At 43.3% G+C, this 10335-nt stretch overlaps 1 protein-coding gene across 1 annotated transcript; it reads right to left on the bottom strand.

Moving 5' to 3' along the window:
• Nucleotides 1-1632: 1632 nt before the first annotated feature.
• LOC117260273 (uncharacterized) lies at nucleotides 1633-9007 on the bottom strand. The gene is made up of 7 exons (XM_033632231.2): nucleotides 8837-9007; nucleotides 8271-8400; nucleotides 6443-6536; nucleotides 5714-5844; nucleotides 4987-5129; nucleotides 2174-2371; nucleotides 1633-2075 (listed from the first exon to the last, which is right to left on the bottom strand). The coding sequence occupies exons 1-7, from the start codon at nucleotides 8845-8847 to the stop codon at nucleotides 1958-1960; spliced, it is 825 nt and encodes a 274-aa protein (XP_033488122.2). The 5' UTR covers nucleotides 8848-9007; the 3' UTR covers nucleotides 1633-1957.
• Between the last annotated feature and the right edge of the window lie 1328 nt (nucleotides 9008-10335).

The raw sequence follows: 10335 nt of genomic DNA, 5'->3' as shown, positions 1-10335 counted from the left end.
TACAGTGACAAGCAATGGCAGAGATGATAACTCCTCCACATTGCTCACATTCTTGTGCTCCCTCTCTCTCAGTCATCATTTCATGGGTGAATTACCAGGCATGAATAATTTGAACGTGTCGAAGCCTAGAGCCGAGTCTATCTTGAGACGCATGCCCACACGACTCCTGCCACCAATTCTCAAATTTTCCATTTAACACCAGTGCAAGATTTACTTGAAAGCTGAGGCTCCGAGCTATGAAAAGATTTTTTTTTTTCCACCCACGATTTTTGGGAAAATCAACTCAAACTCCTCTCCTATTACCGCCTCACTGGCAGAGATCACAGCATCGAAATGTGCTGCAAAGATAATTGACGACATCTTGAAACCATCACTGAAAGACACCAGCTTCTCTTTGTGACCCTGGATCCTGTCTGCGGTACATGAGGATCCAGTGAGCTCATTATACTGTCTCTCTGCAGCGGTAATGATCCCTCATTCATCAGCCGCAGACTAACTTCTGTCTCTATCTCCACACACACACATACACACACACACACACACACACACACGTAACACGCAATTGCACAGACAATCTTCCACACTTAAATGAATCCCAATGAGGCATGTAACTGGCAGTTTGTGCCTGGCTGTATGCTTGTTAGAGAGATATCGTCTGCTTAAATTGTGTTTCTCCGCATTACTGTGAGGGAAGAGAAAGTGAGCGCTCTGTGTGTGTGTGTGTGTGTGTGTGTGTGTGTGTGTGTGTGTTTGCAAATGTGCCTTGTTCATACTTGAGACGTGTACGTGCATGGATGCTTGCTTGAGGACACGTGTGGCAGTATTCGTGCTTCTGTTCTGCGGCATCAGATAACAAAGTGTGTTTATGTTTAAGGTTGCAGGCTGAAAATGAAACTGTTATTAAAGAATACACTGCTGCAATGTATGAATAAATTAACTCCAGCAGACAGGAGGGGGCAATGTGTGTAACCCCCACAACTCTGCTCTTTGTATAACAGCATGCATGACACTATATGGACGCCATTTGGTTTATTTTTTTTACCCAAAGCACTTTACAAAACAACACGTACTTTTAGGTGGTATTAAGTTGTGCAGATGTGAGTGCTTTCCAAGCTACCAGGGATTACTCTTTATGTCCATGCATTGTGTGTGTGTGTGTGTGACCTGCTGCATGAGGCTCACGGGTCATTACCCAGTCAGTCAGAGGACACAAGAGGCCATTATCCCGGGCAGTCTGGACACTAAATGTTTGATAAGCCTCGAAAGCGGATGTCCTGTTTCTCTTCTCATATATTACAGATGTACACGAAAGATGCAGTGACAGATTAAACTCTCAGGAATCCATGAAAAAAATTGTAGGCTGTGTGGATTGTTATTCTGCTCAGCAAGACAAAGTTCTCCTATGTATGTCTGGTGCAGCTGGTAGCAGATAGAGAGTGTGAATGTGTTGGCTCAGCGGAGTCCTGAGAGATGTCGAGCTGCTGGAGATGAGTCATGTAGCAATCTGATTATCCGTCTCTCTCTCTCCCCTCCCATCAAAGCAAGAGTTCGTCATAACAATTCGATCTCTGGGCTGCTTGGCATTCAAGAACTGAACACAAAAGGATCCAAAACACAGCCAAAGAACTGCAATATATTTCTATTTATTATCAAAATATGGAGATAGGATGCATATAAAAAAATCTTACTCAAAGATATCAATAATGGTAACAACATGCAACTGATACTACATATAAAAAGCATTTTGCATGGCCTTGGAGCAAATTACCACTGTATTTCGTGTGACTGCATTGTCAGTGTTTTCGGCAACCGTTGTGACACAGTGTGAGTGAATAAATTCAACAGCTCTATTAAACCTTTAGTGCAACTTCAGAGTCCTTTGCTGAAGCCTTGTCATCGCTTCAAGTGTTTTAGGATGGATAACTGACTCCACACACATCCACCCGTGGAGAGAGGGTCATAAAATGTTGCACATCCTGGTGGTTTCTGGGAACTGTAGTCTGGTGGGCAGAGAGTCTTCTGGCAGCTTGGGGATTCCATCCAGGATCTCTAGCTTTGGCAAACAGAGGAAAACACTGCACAAAGACAAAAGCAGAATGACAAAGATGACACTTTCTACTGTGGCTGTCCCTTGCTTTGATGCACTCTCTCTTAACCATCTTCATCTCCTCACCGTGCACGGTAGTCCTGAGTGAAGGTCACTGGATTGCGGGTCAGGTTGAGGGAGCGGAGCGGGCTGTTCCCCAGAGCTCCCAGTCCCCCCAGGGAGCCAATGGCATTCTCAGACAGACAAAGGTGCTCCACTGCTGGGAGCTTTGGCAGCTGACGCAGACACACCAGGTGGTTACGGTGCAGGTTTAGCATTCTGCACCTGCTCAAAGGAAGCACAAAGAGGGCTTTTTGTGGTAACTGATTAAAAAAAAAACATTATATTGGATAAAGGAGGCATTTAAGGAACTATGTATCACATTCACAGCATTAATATAGCAGCAAACAGCTATTTGCTATGTAAAGATGTAGTGGAGTAATGGCGTCCCGAGCTGGAAAGGCTTTCTCTGTATGAATGTTAGTGTATGTGAGGCCCTGCAGTAACTGTCTAACCCCCCAGTTTTATTGCAGAAGCAAAGTACCCATCCTCTAGTTCCACCCAGGTTAACACCGTTAGCTCCATTAGCATTGTTTGCACTGTTAGCACAGTTAGCTGCTAGCTGCCAGCTCAGTCACCTCCATGTTGAAAACCTCATGCAGACAAGTTGGATAGAACTTTTTCACAGCAGACATTTTGACCTGTCATAGTAAGAGAAGCACAGGTGAAACTGATAACATTAACGATGGCTCAGTTCCAATTAGAGTGAGCAAACAAATACAATGTCAAAGCCTCCCATAAGTGGAATGCAGCTATTACTGATGTCATTAAATACACCTGTGTTTTTCCTACTCTGACAAGTCAAAATGTCTGCCGTGAAAAAGGTCTGTCAGACTCCTCTAAAGGAGCTCCTTTAAAGGAAGAAAAAAAGCTGCTTCAATAATTGCCTAATATCCAATTTGTGGTAAGATTTAAAAAGTAAACTTAACTATGGGTTCATGGTTTTTGTCACTGCTTCCTGAACAAGCAGGAGTATACAGTGGGGACACAATAACAGAGGATATAAACATTATTTCTTAACTAAATCTTACCTGTAGCGTATCACCCTTAACAGTCTGAATTTTCCCACGATTACATGAGCCAGTAAAGAGTGCTCAAAAGTTACTTAAACGTAAGAAAAAAACAAACAAACTCATAATTATTTCATGCGGAAACTGAAGGAAATAAAACAAGAAAATAAAGACAACATAAACCAAATACCAGGTAAGCACTCTTGTCAAAGGAACTGCTTTCACACCCCACTACAGTCGTGTTACCGGCTGACCTCTCTTCCCCTTTAAGTGCAGTGGCCTTGTGGGTAACCTGTGAGCGTGTGACATGTGCTTCACTGTGTATGTGGAGGGAAGCAGCCCTGCGTTCCAAATCGCATACTTCTACTATATACTTTTAGTATGTACTGCAGCTGCCCTTAAAAAGTATGTAGTGTAGTATGCAGTATGCATGCAGTATGCATACTATTGGGACACACTACATCCGCCATCACATCACTCCCTGAACTCCGACCCTCTTGCTCACTTCCGCCGCCGTCCCTAGCGCCACATTTGAATATTTTGTGTTGTTGTACTTCAGAGATGCAGCAAATCTCCTCTCGTCGAGCTCGCCAGAGTCGTGCATACCGTCGGAGGTGCTGGAGAGCTCTGTTGCGGTTATGTCGTAATGTATGTTGTTGTTTCTAATAAACTGACATGTTCACGTAAACAGTCCCAAGCCTATTATTAGTGACCTGTCTATTGAACTAGTCACCATTAGGCATATTAACCCCCTTCACACACAGCTCTCTGTTGCTGGCAGATGTTTGTTGTTAAATATATTTACAGCTATGCAGCTGCTGGCACTATATTCTGTCTGCACGTGAAGCAGCCTTACAGTCACATTACTTTTATTTGTAGTGTAACATACCTGCACATTCTTACTACATTACTTAATATGTATTTGACTTTTACTATTTATATATTTACTAGTCTATACTGCTCATACCTGGCCCATAGTGTATTCATATTTAGTCATATTCATTCATTATTTATACCACATTTACACCACTGCCTATACTGGTAGAATCTTCTATATTGTAGTCATAGTTGAACCCTAACACTGATTATACTATAATCACAATAAAGTTGAACGTTGTATCTGTGTTCTTGCAAAACTGTATGATATGTGACAGTATATAATCAGACCATTGTAGTCCTAATATGTAGTGTCTTAGTATCTAAAATTAAATAAACCATGTACGTAAGGAAGTGTGGGCGTTGGTTGTACACGCAGCTCAGTAAGTGTGACGTAACTTCCGCTGTGCAGAGGATTGTGGGTCAGAATGGCTAAAGAAGCATGCTGACATGCATACTGCGAAATATGGCTGGATGTAGTAGAACATCCTGGTACTTTTGGCATACTGCATCTGACATACTATGTATTGGGACACACTAATTCTTTTTCTGGCATACTAAATAGTATGGTAGTATGGGTATTGGAATGCAGGGCTGCTCTCTCAGGGTGTCATGGTGAAGACAGCAGGCAGCAAAGGGTGATGATAGCCAGCAGAATTAAGTGTCTAGATAAGCTCAGGGCTACTGTTAAAGCCATGTTAATAAATAAATCCATTGTTAGTGAACGGCACCCAAACACCTCACCATCCTTCCTTCTGCAGAGTGGTCCGGACTGCTAGAGGCTAGTTACCAGCTAATAACGAGCCAAGCTCCCAACTACGGTTAAAAGTTGGTTAGCTGTCACTGAGAGAGGTAAGAGCAACGATACTGATGTGTTTGACGAGACAGCTGCTCTAAACTGATTGTTCCCCAGGTGAGGGAGTTGTGGTGCAGTCTGGGTAGTGCGGTTTGTACCTTGGCAGACGTACAGAACTCAGGTTGGAGAGGGAGTTGTCGATCAGTTGTAGTTTCTCCACACGGATCAAGCGGCGGAGGATCCGGAGGAAATTCTCTTGCTGGAAGGGGTCGCCCAAGTCCTGGTAGGACAGATTTAACTCCTGAGGAGAGACAGGTGGTGAAATCATGAGGGTCTTCATCCCTCTGTCTCTGTCACAGCTACAGCTTCCAACATTTATGTTGCTTGCTGTGTTTACTCTGCCATGAATTTACTCACCCTGTCATTCCAGATCCAACCACTCCCTCCTGCCATTCACATCATCTGACCTTCACCTCCCACACACTCACCTGCTCCCTATTTACCTAATTAGCCTAGCAGGATATATATAACGGCCCATTTGCACTTATTCCGGTCACACTGCCTAGTTTGCATTTGCTCCAACTTTCCTGTCTGGCCCTTTGCTTCTGTCTGTCCGTTTTTGTTCTGATTGTTTGCATGATAGACAAGTTGTTGAGTCTTAGTTTGCCTGTTTACCTGGGTTTTCACCATGCGTGTTTTTGACCTCAAACACAAGAACTTTTTAGGGCGTGCTTTTGGGTTTAAGCTTGTTTCTGAGCATTACAGTCTGCTTCTTTCTCGCTCTTTTGCTCTTTCACTTTCTCCATCCCTCCTTAAGTCTTCTCCTGTACTGTATATATTTAACACAGGGACACACACACACATACACAATGCTTGCTGACTTACCAGACAGTTTTCCCAATTCTCTTGCAGCCTCTCCTCCCATCTTTGCCCTTCCTCCTCTCGCCTCCTCCTCCTCCCTCTCTCCACACAGATGTCATCCCCCTCTCTTTGAAACAGCTCCTCTTCTGATGGCCCTTTCATGATGACAGTGCCATATAAATGTTCACATCATTATCATCCATTAAGCGAAGAAAAACAATTCATAATCCTGCTTGCAGTCCTAACTTTATCGGTTCAGAGTCTTTGTCACAGCATGTAAGTCTTCATCTACTAAATCAAATCAAAGTTACATAAAATGTAAGCAACACAACAATGGAAGAGACACCACAGCTTGAATTATTCATTCTTTGCTAAATTAAATCACTGAACAGTAAGTAGGAGTCTGTGTAAAAGCTGATTTGAAGATAAGCTTTAGTAATCAGGGTCACTGCAGCATAATACAATATCCAACTTTGCAGTGACTTGTTGTAAGATTCTTTTTACTCCCACAAAAACTGACTACAATTTCCCAAAGAGATACTCTCAGTGCAGCGGTGCATGACTTAGAAAACTGTTCTCCCTCTTTTATACCACATGAAGTTCTTACATCACATTTCCTTGCTGCTGTTTCATTTAATCCAAAGTTACTGCAGCAAACAGAGCACAAAGACGCACTACTACAGAGGCTGTGTATATTTGTCATTGTCAAAGTACAAAGGTGACAGTGATGATTTTTCTCAGAGTGATCCAGACCTTCTCTGACCCTGGGGCAGGTCAGCTGGTCACCTGTGACATCAGACTGCTCCAGGCGATGCCAAGACACAAACCGGAACCGACTTGATGGAAGCTGATAAAGAAGGAAGGAGAGAGCAGGATGAACAATATGAAAACTTACAGGGTCAGTAAGAGACAACTTCTATTGGTCTATAGTTGTGGTGCCCTCCTTGAGTAAATCTGTAAAAGGGTGAGACACAGTTTACAATATCATGAACAACACGTATGCAGTGAGTACGTACACACAGAGGCCTTTGGATCATTTACTACAATGTCTCACTAGTGATGGAAGACACACTAAAGCTTAATCTACCATCATTTCCTATTAGTGCAACATAAACTGTATTCCCTCAGAGTGCAGTTAGTACGTAGCCAAAATCAATGGGTCATTTTTAAGACCATTAAGCAATACTGCAACACCTGTTAACAAGGTGAGAGCGTTAAGTTATCACTCAAACTCCTTCAGACTAGCCGATGCTCGAAAACATCCACTAATGTTTTATCATGTGATGATGGCAGCCTCCTTCTTTCTTACCTTTACTTCATCCAATATCTCTCTTTGCTTCCATACACAAATATTCTTCTACACAATTCTTAACTCCTTATGGACAACAGTTACTAACTATGGTACACGCCAAGCACATGCAGCTCCCCTTAAACAAATGCTGCCCCCCTTTGGCGGCGCCATTGTCTGTAGCTGACTAGGGTCAGCCTACACTACTGTATTTTAACACTGGTCAAAATGGTGGTACTTGTAGAGTCTAATAATTTCTGAGGGAACCACAGTTGTAGAGACATAATTATTTATCAATTAAACTGCTAATGTAACAAGTGAGTTCACTGTGTTTTTACTCCAGTGGGACTAAACTCCTCTCCCAACATGACCTTTTCAACCCCCTTACACTCATCTTGTTCACCCTTACTTTGTCTGTGTAACCTAACACCTTCCTGTTACTCTAGACAGCAGGAGTGACCCCGCTCCACTTGACCACCGCTCCTCATTGACTGGACCCTCACAAAACAGACTCAGGTCGTCTGCTAACATCATATAAAAAGCGCAGAAGATAAAATGCTTCAAACGTGACAGCCTCTCCAATCCAAATGTTGCAAAGCTGGATAAAATATGATCAATTCAGAGTCAAATGTAGGCTACAGATGAAATAATGATGGTCTGTGAATAGTTAGAACAGAAAAACTACTGTACAATTGCTTAAATAATTGGAAATGTATTAAAATAAGACACTATATTTTAAATTATACTCATGTGCAAGGCAAAATCAGCATCATTTTCATCCATTTTCTACTTTGTAAAAAAAAAAAAAAAAAAAAAAAAAAAAAAAAATTCCATAGATGTAATTTGCTTCAGGATTTACACCTTGCAGAGCAATGAGTGCATGTGAGTATTTTTACCACAGGTACAGAACTCCATATGGAACAGAGGGAGGATTAGGTGCGAAGCTATTTTTCATCTTTCTTTATTCAAATAGTCAAGAGGGTAAAAAATCTCTCTGCATAGCAATCTAGGCGAGAGGCCAGCGGCCTGAGGGTAATAGAGAGTGCGGAGAACAGACTGGGAATATTAGGTTCAGCTCAGAGAGGGAGGAAGTGTAGAGAGCAAAGAAGGAAGGAAGGAAGGGTTGGGAGATGAAAGGGTGGAGAGAAAAAGGGGGAGGACACAGGAGAGGTGAGAAAATGGAGGAGCCAAAGGTATATGAAGGGAGAGTAGGGCAAATGCCTTGAGGAGCAGCAAAGAAGGATTGCTGGCTTATTTTGTGTGTGTGTGTTTGAGTGTGTGTGTGTGACTCACTGGTGTAGATACAAGACCAGAATCAGGACTCTGGTCCACAGAGAGAGGTCTGTGTGTAACCCCGAGGTCAGAGTACTGGGACGAGTGGGATTTGGGAAAGCTGCCACTGAGAGTGTTCACACCTGAAGAGCTGAGACAGAGAGACAGGAAAAGAAAGATGGGGGTCAACCAGGACATTATCGCGTCTTTGGGCTGCTGTCTTATCGTAATGTAAGCCCTGGTGTGTGTGCTGAAACCCTGACCACCGGCCGAGTGGTTAGAGTTACGGTGAACTGGGCCTGACAATGCAGATTAGGACCCGTTGCCATGGCAGCAGCGGACACCTGAGCAGGTGCTATTAGCTTATAATAGTCGCTGTATGTGGGGGACAGCTAGCAGGACACTGGTGGTGCCTCTATAATTGATACTGCTGATAAGCCACGCTGCTATATAAATAATTATGACGTTTTAAATATAATTTAAAGCATATTATTTTAACATAAAGCTAAAGCTATCTGTTTGGAGGCTGTAGCCTGCATGACCTCCGTCGTCTCACGAGCCAATAATGTAATTAAACATCGTCTTACCTTTCTGACATGTCCCCAGCGTCTCGTGATAAATCCTCCAGGCTTTCTTTAACACATGCTGAACGGCTCGGTGTGGCCCTGTAAAGCTGCAGCTGTTACCCATGGAGCCCGCTGGGTGTGTTGGTATTCACCGAGAGAAAGTTTACCGTCCTGTCTGCTCCGGCTCAGGAGACTGACACCGGTGTGGGCCCGCTGCTGCTGCTGCTGCACGCGACACACCGCTACTGGGTTGCCTGGCAACAGTGTTCAGGTGTGTCACACAATAGAGGTGGGGACTGTAGGGCAGTGTGGCACTACTGCTGCTGCTGCACAACTCAGCCTCTTTAGACCAGGAGAAAATTAAATATCAGCTCTTAAATGAACTGACAGCTCAATTACCTTTAACAAAGAGAGCAGAGGGAAAATAAGACACGCTCTTACTTTGTGTTGATATAAAAATTTAAATTTGTCATAAGGTTTCTGTCTTTGATTGTTTAGGCCCATCTGTAGAGCAAATCTGACCAAGTGGCACACTATAAAATATGACATGCTGTTATTTTTATTGCTTAGTCAGCCATGTTTACAGTGCCATGGCCCCATGCCCATACCCAAGTGGCCCCCAAATGGGTCATGCTGGGACTACCTGGGTATAAAGTAGGTATAGGTCCAAAATGGGTGTCTTATCTGGGGCCCACTTGGGTAAATCCACCCATGTCTGTCAGGCTTTGAATGTGATGTTCTGTTTCCTGTTTTACTTTGAAAATCTGTTGTTTGTCTCCCCATGTCCTGTCACGTTTCCCGCGGCCCTGATTGGCTAATTGCTTTCACCTGTGTCTCATTATCTCCCCTGTTAGTGTATAAGTCCGTGTCTTCCCTTTGTTCTCTGCTAGATTGTCTTGCCCTTCATGTGAGCTTTCCGGTGTTCTTCCTAGTGTGTATTCCTCATGAGGTTGCCCTTTTTTGTATTTAGGCCAGTGAGTTTTTTCCTGTTGAGTTGGATACCTCTGCCTGTGCTGACTGCCTTTTGTCTACTGACTGGACTGTATTAAAAACCCTGAACTTTGGATTTCATCTTTTTTTGTGAGTCCACCATTGTGTCTGATAATGTTAGCAATTGGCATGGGGCCAATATGGAGCCTGTGGACAATCCCATATAGGGCCCATTTTTTGAGCTCGGTCTCACTCCAAAGTTGTCAAAATCCAGCGCTGGGACAGTGACTTGCAGCATGAGAGACCAACAAAAAATGTGTCCTTTAACATCAGCATGATGCAGTGTGAAAAGGACAAAAGTTAAGGTGGCAAAAGTCCGACAAGGAAACCCAATCACGTGTGTTGGCTGTTGAAGAAAAAATGTCAATTCGCAGTGTTGTACTGACCTAGTGCTTTTATTTTGAAATAAGACTGTATGTAAACGTCAAATTTCCTGTGAAAACGGAAGTGTATTTTGAAAGAAGACAATGCATGTAACAGGCAGAACTTGACAAGGCATCCCAGAGCATCAACAACCAATGCACCCAGGG

Source organism: Epinephelus lanceolatus, chromosome 4 (assembly GCF_041903045.1).
Source record: "Epinephelus lanceolatus isolate andai-2023 chromosome 4, ASM4190304v1, whole genome shotgun sequence".
In the NCBI taxonomy this organism is placed as follows: domain Eukaryota; kingdom Metazoa; phylum Chordata; class Actinopteri; order Perciformes; family Serranidae; genus Epinephelus; species Epinephelus lanceolatus.
Note: the sequence above shows the minus strand (reverse complement) of the source record. Positions and strands in the feature narration are given on the sequence as shown.